Source organism: Diabrotica undecimpunctata, chromosome 7 (assembly GCF_040954645.1).
Source record: "Diabrotica undecimpunctata isolate CICGRU chromosome 7, icDiaUnde3, whole genome shotgun sequence".
NCBI classification, from domain to species: Eukaryota; Metazoa; Arthropoda; class Insecta; order Coleoptera; family Chrysomelidae; genus Diabrotica; species Diabrotica undecimpunctata.
Genome location: NC_092809.1, coordinates 119,925,569 through 119,938,762, shown reverse-complemented (window position 1 = coordinate 119,938,762; position 13,194 = coordinate 119,925,569). Strand labels below are relative to the sequence as shown.

Below are 13,194 nucleotides of genomic sequence, written 5' to 3'. Positions count from 1 at the left end.
GTTAGTTTTAATAAGAGTTTTCTTAAATTTTTGCTAAATGACTCTTCGTTTTATAATTGTCATGAAATTGTGTTTTTAATCAGTAATTAGTAATAGTAACATTAAATTATTCTTTTGAGATTAGTGTAATTTAATATCCCAATATAAAAAAAGAAAATACAAATTACAATTTATTGTTACGTTTTAATATTTTCCAAAAGTACGCTCTTGTTACATATTTAGCACTCCCTCTCTGTTGTATTGTCACAGTATCCATAGCAACTTCTACAAAGCACAAGAATCTAAATAAGGAAACGAGGATTACAATTCGATGTCTCAGTTGTCTTTGAAGTCGAGGAATGTAAATGTTTGTTTCCTGATTTTCTGTCTTGTCAACTTTAATATATAATCAAGGGAATTGCACATTTGATATTGGTAGGATTTCTTATACAGGGTTTATACATGTTTTACAAAATAAAAAATACTGGACTGTTGGTGGATTGGAATTCACATTGGAGTGGAATTTCTGAATCAAAAAACAAGTAGTAGAAATAATAAGGTGAATGTACATACAATTCGAAACCAACAATACTTAAACAAAAAAAAAAGAGAAATCTTTCGATCTGGAGGCCTAAAAGTCAAAAAAAGTAGTTCAAATTTAACAACTGTGTTTATTTTCAGTTATTATTAATTACAACAGTATTTTTTGCAATTACATCTATAATATTTACTAAAATTTCTATGGGAATCTGTCAGATGAGTTAGTTTAGTTAGTTAGTTAGTCTTCTTCTTCTAGCGAAGTTTATGCTAGCAATCATCATTGCTAATTAAACTTTATTAGCCGCAACTATAAAGACATTATCATTGTTGTTTATGTTAAACATCACAATAACATTCAAAACGACCAACACAATATATCTTATCCAAAACCAAACCCAACAATACACAAGAAAGATCAATGAACCTCATCTATAAAATAACCTGTGAATGCAAAAATTTCTATGTGGGAGAAACCGCAGGACCACTAAGTGTCAGGATAAACGAGCATAAATCATACATCAAAAACAGAGACTTCGACAAATCTCAGATATGCAAACATGCCTAGGATAACGAGCAAAGATTACAATAAAAAAAAATGTATCAATAATCATGAAACAAACAAACATAAAAAAAAGTAAAATCAGAGAATCAGCTCTCATCCTCCTTTATGAAGAAAAATGTGTAGCAAACCGATCAGTAGAATGTAACAGGCTTTGATTGTCAATACTAAAAGAAGAAGTCCAGCGGATTAAAGGAAGTCACATAGGTATATCATCTACAATTATACACAATACATATGCGACACAAACACATAATCTAAGTTAAAGACACACTGTATACAAACAAAGAAAACAATAAAACACACAAAACAATAAGAATCTGATACTCCAAGGACAAAAACAACACCCTCATATTTTTTGTCAACAAAGTGAGTGTCAATTAAGTCAACAGTCATTTTTGAAAAATATATTCCAACTTAGCAACAACTTGTTGGTTATACTTTTTCATAGACATAATATAAGATAGAATAATCGTTGCAATACCAACCTGTTCCCCCAGTGCGACAGATAAAATTTATGCAAAGCAGTTCCTGCATATCTTTCTAATGGGCCAGGTTTATCGTCCACGTGACCTTCTCAATGGTCACTTAGGTAACGTGGTCGATAAACCTGGCAAATTAGAACGAGATGCAGGGGCTGCTTTGCGTCAGTTTTCTCTGTCTCACTGCGGAAACGCGACTGTACTGCAGCAATCAATCTATTATTTATAATATATTATGTACTTTTTCGCACAATTCTTAAATACCTTTTATAAATACCTAATTTGTATTACGATCAACTGTCACGTACAATACTTAATAAAGTTTATTTTTTAGGTGACAGACTTCTAGATATACCTTGCAAAGTTTGTGGAGATAGAAGTTCTGGAAAACATTATGGAATTTATAGTTGCGACGGTATGTATGTTTTTTTTGTTAGTGTTAGTGTTAGAACAAAATTTTCACGCAGCGTAAGATCTGTCTAGTGATGTAACGAATATTCGCATTCGCATTCGGGAATATTCGCATATTTTTGCATATTCTCATTCGCATTCGCATTCGCGAAATTTGTGCGAATGTTTTGCGAATATAAATATGTATAAGAAAAAAAAATAATTTAAAGATTAGGTTAATAAAATAAAAATCCATTCACTTCTCAGATTTTTTATCATCCCATTTTTTTATGAGAAAACTCACTTTATTTTACAAGCTTAGAAAACTATAAAATTAGAAAACAAAAAATGAATGATGCAGTGTAAACAAACAAAAACAAATTATCCTCTGAAACTTTTATTATCCAAAAGTTTTTAATTTTAGACAATCATCTTGAAAAAGTCTAAGAATTATTAAACTACAAATTAAAAATAGTCTATGTGTTTTTATGTAAAGAGTTTAAACAAACAAACATAAACAGTTCGACTTCAGTTAGATAAGTTCAGATAAATTTATTAATTCAGCAATTTTCGGAACAAGATACATATTATAATGTACACTACACTGTAATGTAATACAGTACATGATTTGTATAATTTTATTGTTCTGAAAATTATATGAATTACTAAATGTGAATTACTAAATATGAATTACTAAATTTATCTGAACTTATCTAACTACACACCTCACGCAAATGAGACTGCCGGCAGTGCCGGAGACAATTAAAATTGCCAAATTAAAAAAAACTGATTATTCGCATTCGCATTCGCGAATGTTCAAAAACTGACATTCATTACATCACTAATCTGTACATTTTATAACTAAACACACCTTAGGTACACCTTAACAGTGGCTGCCGGTCAGGGTCGGCAGGGTTGGCAGTGCCGACCCAGACATTTATAGATATTATAGATTTTTTTTAATATTCAATTTAATCAGTATTTCAATAATTAATTATCGCAGGTAATAAGTTAATGTTATTTGTTTCTGTAAAATAAAAAAAAAATCTGTGAGATAATACAGACTAAATTTTATTCATGGTGTTTAAAAGATTTCGACCAAAACGAGCGTTAAGTGATGCCTGCTCATCAAGACACTTTTCAAATAAAGGATCCGAGATCCAAGTCATCCATCAAACTGTGTGAATTTTTATAAAGACACGTTTCAGCAAGTCGATCCCTAGCTTGACGATTTACATGTAAAAATCAACGGAATATTAGTCAATAAGCAACCAAACATAAATTTCTCTTCGTACTCATTTAAATGGTAAGTACGGCAAATTTGAATCTGCCGATGCTTCATTTGGATTGGCCGCAAAGATTTACGTACCTTGCGCGAGCGCAGGATGAAATGTTATTTCGGGATGGATAAGTACTTAAGTATTGAAGTGATAGTGATAGTATTGATTTATTTTCATTTTCCAAAGTAATACTGTAATAAATTATCGCTGCCGTAAATAGTTTTTTGATATATTTGAAGTTTTCTTTTTTCTTTTTTAATATTAAAGTGTAAACAAATTCAGGTAAATTAACCTATAAAATGGGAGAAACTGTAAGTACTGATAAATCTGATATTGTAAATTATATTTTGCAAAATGTTCCGGCTTATAAATATTAGTACGGGGGGTAAGAGAAGTAATATATTATTTTCGGATAATTTGTATAGCAAGTACCCATGGCTTACCGGGAGTGAAATAAAAAACAAACTTTTCTGTTGGCCTTGCACTTTATTTTCGACAAATAGGGGCAAACATCAAATTCCGTAGTGTGAATCTGGTTACGATAATTTAAAGGAATTATTTAGGGCTTTACAGAAACATGATATTTCAAAAGATCATACATACAGCCAGATTAAATTAGATTTAGTTGGAAAACAAAATATCTATGTTTCATTAGATAATGCCCAACGACGTGAAAATGCTATTAAACATAACGAAATTGTAAAAAATAATCACGCAGTTTTATGTCGTTTAATTGATATTGTAATTGGTTTAAGTTGTCAGAATTATCATTTAGGGAACACGATAAATCGGAGCATTCGTTAAATCAAGATAATTATAGAGAACGAATAAAAATGTTAAAGAAATACGATATGGCATTTTCTAATTTCTTTAATTTTCTGATTCGAAGATATTTAGCGGCGTATCTAAAACAATCCAGACTGAATTAATAGAATCAATTAGTTACATTTTAAATAACGTTATTGAATCTGAGATTCAGGAAACCATTTGCTTTTCGCTAAAGGTAGAGTCCCATTTGTGCAATTCTGGATAGACACGGTACTGCTATAACACATACGGACGAGAAAATACAAAGATGGGCAGAATATATCGATGAATTGTTCGATGATGAAAGAGGAGATCTGGAGCACATAGAACTTACGTCAGAAGAAATAGGTCCATATATTACAAAAAAGAAGAAATATTACACGCATTAAAAACAATGAAGAGTGGGAAAAGCCCTGGACCTGATATGCTTCCTATAGAAATCCTAAAAATTCTAGATGAGAAGCACATTGATGTTTTAGTGACACTCTTGAACCAAATTTATAGTTCAGGCGTATTACCCAAAGATTGGTTAACATCTATTTTTATTTGTCTCCCTAAAAAGAAAAACGCAAGAGAATGCAGCGAATACCGCACCATTAGCTTAATGTCTCATACGCTAAAGTTACTACTTAAAGTCATCCATAACCGAATATATCACAAACTGGACATAGACGTTAATAATACACAATTTGGTTTTCGCAAAGGCCTAGGAACACGTGAAGCTCTTTTTTCACTTAATATACTAATACAAAGATGCCTGGATGTCAATCAAGATATATACGCATGTTTTATTGACTATAATAAAGCATTCGATAAAGTACGACATAAACATTTAATGAATGTCCTGAAATCAAAGAAGATTGACTACAACGACCTCAGGATCATATCAAATTTATACTATAAACAGCGAGCAAAAGTACGTGTTAACGAACAGCTGTCAGAAGAAATTGAAATTAGATGTGGAGTAAGACAGGGATGCGTATTGTCGCCAATTCTTTTCAATGCCTACTCCGAAGAGGTCCTGAAAAAAGCTCTTGAGGGTGAAACAGCTGGAATAAAGGTAAATGGAGTTCCCATTAACAACATTAGATATGCGGACGACACTGTGATCTTAGCCGAAAACATTGAAGATCTTCAGAGACTGGTGACCAGAATAGCAGAGTATGGAAAAGAGTATGGTCTAACAATAAATGTCAAGAAGACGAAATTTATGAGAATATCGAAAACTCAAAGAAATAACGAGAATCTTCTAATAAACGAAACCAACGTCGAACAAGTAGACAAATATGCATACCTGGGAACAATGATTAACTCCACAAATGATTACAATCAGGAGATAAAAATAAGAATAGAAAAGGCTAGAGCAAATTTCAACAAAATGAGAAGACCTTCTATGTACCAGGGATTTAAAACTGGAACTAAGAGTTAGGTTGGCGAGGTGCTATGTTTTTTCGACTTTATTTTTTGGAATGGAATCTTGGACCTTGAATGCGACATCAATGAAAAAACTGGAATCGTTTGAGCTGTGGGTGTACAGAAGAATTCTGAAAATATCATGGACAGAACACGTCACAAACAAAGAGGTTCTGGGAAGGATGAACAAAGAAATGGAAATTTTAAATTCAATAAAAACAAGAAAGTTAGAATATCTCGGACATATTACACGTGGAGAGAAATACACCTTGCTCCAACTGATTATGTAGGGAAAGATCCAAGGAAAGAGAAGCATAGGGAGGCGTAGAATGTCATGGCTGCGCAACCTGAGAGAGTGGTACGGATGTACATCAAATGAACTTTTCAGAGCAGCCGTCTCAAAAGTCCGAATAGCTGTGATGATTGCCGACCTGCGCCGCGGAGATGGCACTTGAAGAAGAAGAAAGGTAGATGAAACTACCGATATATCATGTCATTCACAATTATCAATTGTTGTTTGATACGCGTTACGTGGTAATATTTATGGGGGTTTTTAGGTTTTACAGACGTGAGTAAAAGCCATAAGGCAGAATATATTTTTGGTGTTTTAAAGGACAAATTAAAATTTCTTGATATCAAAAATAAATTGGTAGGACAAACTTATGACGGCGCTGCCGCGATGTCTCGTGAATTAAATGGTCTCCAGGCAAAAGTTAAAACTATTGCACCGCAAGCTTTATTTACTCACTGTCATGCGCGAATAAATTTAGTTTTGCAGGATACGAGTAAGAATGTCGTCTTTTTTGCCAGTTTAAGTGGATTTGATTCATTTTTATCAAGCTCCCCTAAAAGGACTAATGTTTTAGAACAGTTTGTTTAGAAAAAAAAAAACATGCCAACAGTTTGTCAGACACGATGGAGTTTTACATCTCGATTAGTTTTCACTGTAGCAGATTTTCGTGAACAGCTTTTGGAAGTTTTTGGTTTTATTATTCAAGGCGACGATTTTGAAAGTGGTGATGTCTCGATCCGTCAAGCAATCGGTTTGAAAACTTTATTAAATGATTACTCTTTTAATATTATTTTAAATATTTTTAAGAAAGTGTTTACCCAAACCGATTTGATATTTGATATTCAATGTTGTTCAAAGTCAGTTAACTAACATTATTTATTCTAAAAATAGAAGAGCAAAACTGGTGCAAAATCTCAGATATTTTCGTAATGATAGTAATTTCCAATATATACGTTTTGGACTCGCTTAATATTTCCGAACCCTCCAAAAAAGGCAAAGGCATAACACAGATACAGATCTCGAAAAACGAGTATATTGTGAAATTTTGGATACTATTATTATGCAAATAGATACTCGTTTATCGAATTTTGAAGATTTTTAAATTTTTCACCTCTTTGACGATTCAAAATTTAAAAGTTACGCTAAAGAATTTAAAAGATATCTATTAGACAAATGTTAATTAAAAATTATCCATCATTTTTTAATAAAATAAAATTAGAAAATAAATTAAAAGTTTTATATGCTGATCCAAATATTTTCGGAAGGTGGGATAAGTTACAAGATATGTATAATTTTATATACTGCAATTCATTAAAACAAACTGTTACCGAAATTAATAAATTATTGTCATCAATTCTCTCATTACCATCAACTTCTGCCTCAAATAAACGGGATTTATCTTGTCTCAAAAGAATCAAAACGTATTGTCGAAACACCATAAAATTTTTTCTAGTTCTAAACAAAGTAGACTAAAGTTAATTTATAAACATTTTTAGGTTCTAAATTATTGGAAAAAAAACAAAAAATCTCCTATGATGGTTGAAGCCTTTTTATTAGACGGTATACCTATTTGAGGAGACACAAAAACCTTGCCGACCTTGTCTCTAAAGCCACGAGCCGCCTCTGCACCCTACACTACTAAACACGATAACTATACCTACTAACTACTATCTATATCTACTAACTACATATAACTAAACAAAACATTAAAAAGCTGAATAAAATGGAACAATGTTTGGTTCATCTGTAGCAGCAGCTGCGATCTGAAAATACAACAAGTATAAAAAATAAAACATGGTGATCTAGTTGGACATTTAAAAATACTTGCTGACTCCAGTATTTTTTTATAAAAAGACGTACCATACCAGTCAGGTTTAATTTCCAGATACCGTTTAAAATGATTGTCACTATTACCAGACAAAGAGTGAGGTTGAACCAAAACTGGAAATATTCATAAGTATTTTGTAGTGGACTTGTATTCTTTTTCTATATGGGATAAAAATATGATGTAGTAGAAAAACTTTATGACGAAATCTTTGACATTTTATTAAAATTAAACACGCATGATATTACGTAATATAGTATGGGAAACTTCAACGCAAAAATCGGAAAAGGTAGGCACGATCAACCGGTAGGTCTTCTTGGTCTTGGAAATTCCAAAGGGCAGGTGCGGACATTTGTGAATTTTGTAATGACAATGAAACTATCGATATCTATACATTTTTGGTAATAATCCTTAATCTTCAAAAAATCAAATAGATTACATACTTGTCAAAGAGCGTTTCATGAATGCAGTGAGAAGTCATCACTAGACTCAATACAATATATGTATATGCAAAATGCATATATTGCATATCTTATGCAAATATCTGGGGATTTTGCATTTTTATACAAAAAATTGTATAAAATGCATAAACGTCAATTTATTTTGAATTGCGGATTTTAAGTAATTTTAAATAAATCTAACTGTAGATAATAGTATGACTAAGTAACTGGAAATTCCATTGATCCTTTTATTTTAATATTTCAGTCTTCAATATTACCGATAGTACCTATAGATGCTACCTAATATTCTTGGTATTGTTATAGCAGGTAACCAATAATAATCCCGTAATAAAAGGGTGTTTCAAAAGTTTATTGCGTGGGGTATGAATAGAATTGCCCTTTTGCAAATCATTTTGTTCTCAAAAGTGAAAGCGAAAACTTATCCATCGTCAGTCGAGCTTGGTGAATTTGTTAACTATTTTGATTTTAAAATGCCGAAAATAGCTAGTGTCGCTACTTTGATTAAACCTTATAAAGAGCTATCTATGGATATGGACAAAGTTTATTATTCAGTTTTATTGTCTTTGGTCTTAAATTCATTCGACTTAAATTTAAGAAAACTTATCATCATTGATTTATTTCAGATCCCTAATATACATAAATTTATAAAGCACTTCAGTTTATAATTTTAATGAAACCTTTATACTATTTATCTTTTCAGGATGTTCTGGATTTTTTAAACGTAGTATACACCGAAATAGAGTTTACACATGTAAGGCGACAGGAGACATGAAAGGACGCTGTCCCGTCGATAAGACCCATCGAAACCAATGTAGAGCTTGTAGATTAAATAAATGCTTTCAGGCTAGTATGAACAAAGATGGTAAGTTTTTATAATACTCTTTTATTAATAAAGATGTTTTATTAATTTTGTTTTGAAAATTTTGAAAAAAAAAGAATTAAATTGACAATAATTGTTTAAATATCACTTAGACATGTTTCAAAACTTTACGAACCTTGGTAGCACGCATTCCCGAAAAAAATGAATCGTTGAAACATTAACTATTTTAAATTTACACTGAATTGCGCGACAGGGTCGGATCTGTACCTAGTGTAAAGTACAGCTCACATGATGTCGAATATTTCCGATAAACACTTATTATGTCTATATTAGCTAAAAAATTCTTTAGTCAGCGCGACGCATTTATTTTATTTCTCACGCCGAAAAATGTTATGTAGTAATAAAATTTTATGACTTTTACGATTTTACTCTGACATGCACAATGAACACTATTTAGATTTTCCATATATTTACGAAGGAACTTGGTTCTTAAGGTACGTTTTTACTGGAAGTCTGTTTCGATCATCGCTGAGCGATCGTCGCTAAGCAATGATCGCTGTTTGTGTGGTCTGTTACGGCGCCATTTTGACTGAAGCGTCTGTTGCTGGAGCCGCTAGCGTTGATCGTTAGTGACTGGTCCGAGAGCAGACACTGTACCATGAGCAGACACAGTCACAAACGCTGAGCGACTATAATGGCGTGTGCATGAGATTTTGAGAGTTTTTTATTTGAGAGATTCTTTTCTGGAGACACTGGATATCGAATAAGTACAGTTTGTAGACGACTTTTTCATATACTATTTTAATAAACTTAACAAAAACTCAAACTGTAGTTCATTCAAACGGAAAAACTGTGAAACTTAACATCATCTCCTAATAAATGGTTGCTTATCCAAATTTTGAACGATTTTTCTTCTTGTCTTCTTTTAAATATTGCATGTTTTTCTAATCTTGGAACACTTAACATTTGTTCCTCCCCTATTCCTTTTGCTAGCAGAAATTTTAACAATAGTTGTTCTCTTTTACATACGCTCATCACTGCAACAAAACTACTTGTTCACTAGACAACGGACAACTCACTAATCAAATCATCGCTTCAGTAAAAACACTCTGCTTGCGATCATCACTTAACGATCATTGCTCAGCGATGATAGCTCAACAATGATCGCAACAGACGCCCCAGTAAAAATGTATCTAAGCAACGCTCAATTAATGCTCTTAGATTATTGCCATTTTAGTATTTAAGTCCCAATTCTTTTAACAAAAGGCTAATAGATGTTTTGCCAATAAATACAACTTCTTTATCCCTTAATTAATTACTTATACTTTTGCAGAGTAACACGTTTCTCTAGAAAAAAACAGATAAGTACAAAATAAATCACACTAATTGTTTTAACCGGTTTATGTAAATAAAATAAATCTTCTTCTTCTTCTTCTTTTGGCATCATAACCCTGGATGGGTCTTTGCCTGTCTGACTATGTCCTTCCATTCAGATCTCTCTTGTGCCCTTCTTCTCCATTGTCTTATGTTCATTGTTTTCAGGTCGTCTTCCACGTCATCCAACCATCTCGTTCTGGGCCTTCCTTTTTTTCGCCTTCCTATGGGCTTCCATTGTAACATTTTTTTTGTTGTTTTTGCATCGTTTTGTCTCTGCACATGTCCCAGCCACGACAGTCTTTGACTTTTCACAAATCTTACAATGTCATGAACCTTCATTTAAATTAAATTAAATACTTTGTTTTTTATAAAACTAGCCAACTATTGAGACTTGCACACCTACTAAATATGACATTAGGGTGATACAATTCATTGGAGCGAGGAGAATTAACTCGTGCAAATAGGAATCACTCCACCATGTCCCAATGCTCCAGACCATCCACTCCCCCCCCCCCCCCGATAGCGTTATAATGCGCTAGAGGCTATCTTATCAGCAAAGTGCTTATCATGCGGGAGTCCTGGGTAAAAGGCCTCCCACACGAAATCCTACCCCGAAAAATGCAGGCCAGCATAAGTCGCTCTATTCCTGCTATCTCTAATGACTTATCATAGATGTTTATTGCTTGCTCGGACCTCGAGTCACCACTCTGGGCTACGTCCAGTTAGGTGACTCGATGCTCGAGGATGTTGGCCCCTCTTGTCCGTTTTTTTTTTGAGTTCTGTTTTTTTTTCTGGCTTGCGCCTTTTGTTAGAGTTTTATTACTTTTTTGGAGGTGGCCGAAGTCGTTTTTTGTAGATTTTTTTGAGGGCTGCCTGCAACATATAAAATAAATATTAGTAAATACACTGCCATGGCAAAATTGACTGCGTTTTCTTCTTTTGATAAAGCTATGATTATCTAGACTGGATTATATGTTTGCTGTTTGGGTCTTCTGTGCTTCCGTCTATTGTACACATCATACCTTAATATCTCTCGCAGGATCTGGTTTGGGTGGTCTTCTAACTCAGCGAATTTTATTCTGGCTTTTTCCTCCATCATATCCTGTACCCTTATTTGTTTTAGGTCTCTGAATAGGAACCGTTAAGCGACGTATCTGGACACGTTTGCAGCTTCTCTAAGGCAGTTGTTGTGTGCTGCCTGAATCTTCTTTTTGTTGCTGTGACTTGTGTGTCCCCATGCAAGAGATGCATATTTAATTCTTGGTAGTATGATGCTGTTTATCAGTCTTAATTTTGTTTTCATAGCTAATTCGCTTCTTCTCCTTTAAGTCCTTTTATAACAGATCTGGCCGTTGCTGTTTTCTGCACTGTCGCGTTAACATGTGGTGTAAATGTTAGATCTTAGTCCATTGTAACTCCTAGATATTTAGCTTCGTTTTGCCACTCTATCTTGCACTGTTTTTCTAGGCTACCTCTTCTCTTTTTGAATATAACCGCTTATGTCACTTCTGGATTTATTGCTATTTTCCATTGGATACTCCATTCTATGTTTTGTCGCGATTGCAGTGTCGCCTGCATAAAGGCTTATTAGTTTTCAGGGTATTCTTGGAACGTCTGTTGTGTACATTCTATACAGGAGAGGTGATAAGACTGGCCCCTGTGGTACTCCAACTTCCAGGATTCACTGTTCAGATAGAACTGGTCCCTGAACCATAGAACCTATCTGGACCCTGATTTTCCGGTCGCTTAGGTACGAGATGATACATGCCCCGCTGTATCCATAATCTCTCATTTTGTATGTCAGTCCTTCATGCCACACTCTGTCGACGGCGTTACTTACATCCAGGAAACCTTCTCCTGTATATTGCTTGTCATTAAATCCAGCGGCTATATATTCCTTAAGTTTGAGTACTTGTAGTTGGCTGAAATGTTGAGCTCTGAATCCGAATTCTTCTGGGCTTCTGGGATTATCCCTAGCCTCTCTGTCTCTGATTGGAGTCTGGTTTGAATGACTCACTCTACTATCTTATTGACTGCTGAAAGTAAGCTAATCGGTTTGTAATTTTGCGGAAATATGTGGTTCTTTCCTGACTTTGGTATCATGATTACATGGGCTTCCTTCCATAGGTTTGGGAAGAACCTGTATCATAGTATTGCATTTGTTGTTTGTCAGATATACAACTACTTTCGAAAAAAGATACTTCAGGGCTCTGTTAGTGATTTCGTCTGGACCAGGTGCTTTCGTTGGTGAATTTTTTCAGATCAGTTCACTTCAGTTCACATTTATTACTCTTGGAGTTGGGAAATTTATTATTGCCTTCTGTTCTTCGGAAGTTTCTAGTTCTATTTTTTCGACTTCTTCGATAAAGTCTATGTCTTCCTCTTAGTGATAATTCAGTGTACACTTTCTCTCAAGAGTCCTTTTTATCACCTTGGCTTTTTCTTCTACAGGGTAAATGATTCCTCCGTGTAGTGGGAGAATGGGTTTTCTAGCGTTTCTTAAAGTTCTTTGGAGCCTCCATATTTCTTGCATATGTTTGACTAGTCGATTCAGTCGGTTTGCCCTATTTTTATCTTCCTGGTTTCTTGTTCTTCTGGCTCTCTTTTTGGATCTGTTCTTTTCTCTTATTATTAATTTTAGTCCCTAATTAATGTCTATAAATCTTTTCATGTAAATTTCATATTCTTCTTCAGGAGTACTATTCCTTACTGCTTCTTTTATGATGTTTTCGAGCTCTAGAGCTTTTTCCTCTATTTCTTGTGGATTGTCAATTGTAGGAACGTTTCCAATTCCTATGCTCACTAGTCGTTTGAAGTTAGACCAGTTCTTTTTCTTTCGTTCCTTGTTATTTTGTTATCTTCTTCCCATGTGCCTATTTCTAGGAGTATAGGGTTGTGGTCTCCCGATCCTTCATTTCCCGATCGATTCATTTTTTCTAATTCGAAATCTATATTTAACACAAGATGTT

At 33.7% G+C, this 13,194-nt stretch overlaps 1 protein-coding gene across 1 annotated transcript in view; it reads left to right on the top strand.

The window, feature by feature from the left end:
• The first annotated feature begins 1,624 nt into the window (after positions 1-1,624).
• Positions 1,625-13,194, top strand: part of dsf (nuclear receptor dissatisfaction) — a 107,332-nt gene continuing 95,762 nt past the window's right edge. The window contains exons 1-3 of the mRNA XM_072539196.1: positions 1,625-1,724; positions 1,883-1,975; positions 8,729-8,890. Coding sequence (XP_072395297.1) covers positions 1,625-1,724; positions 1,883-1,975; positions 8,729-8,890 — 355 coding nt within the window. The remainder of the gene's footprint in view (positions 1,725-1,882; positions 1,976-8,728; positions 8,891-13,194) is intronic.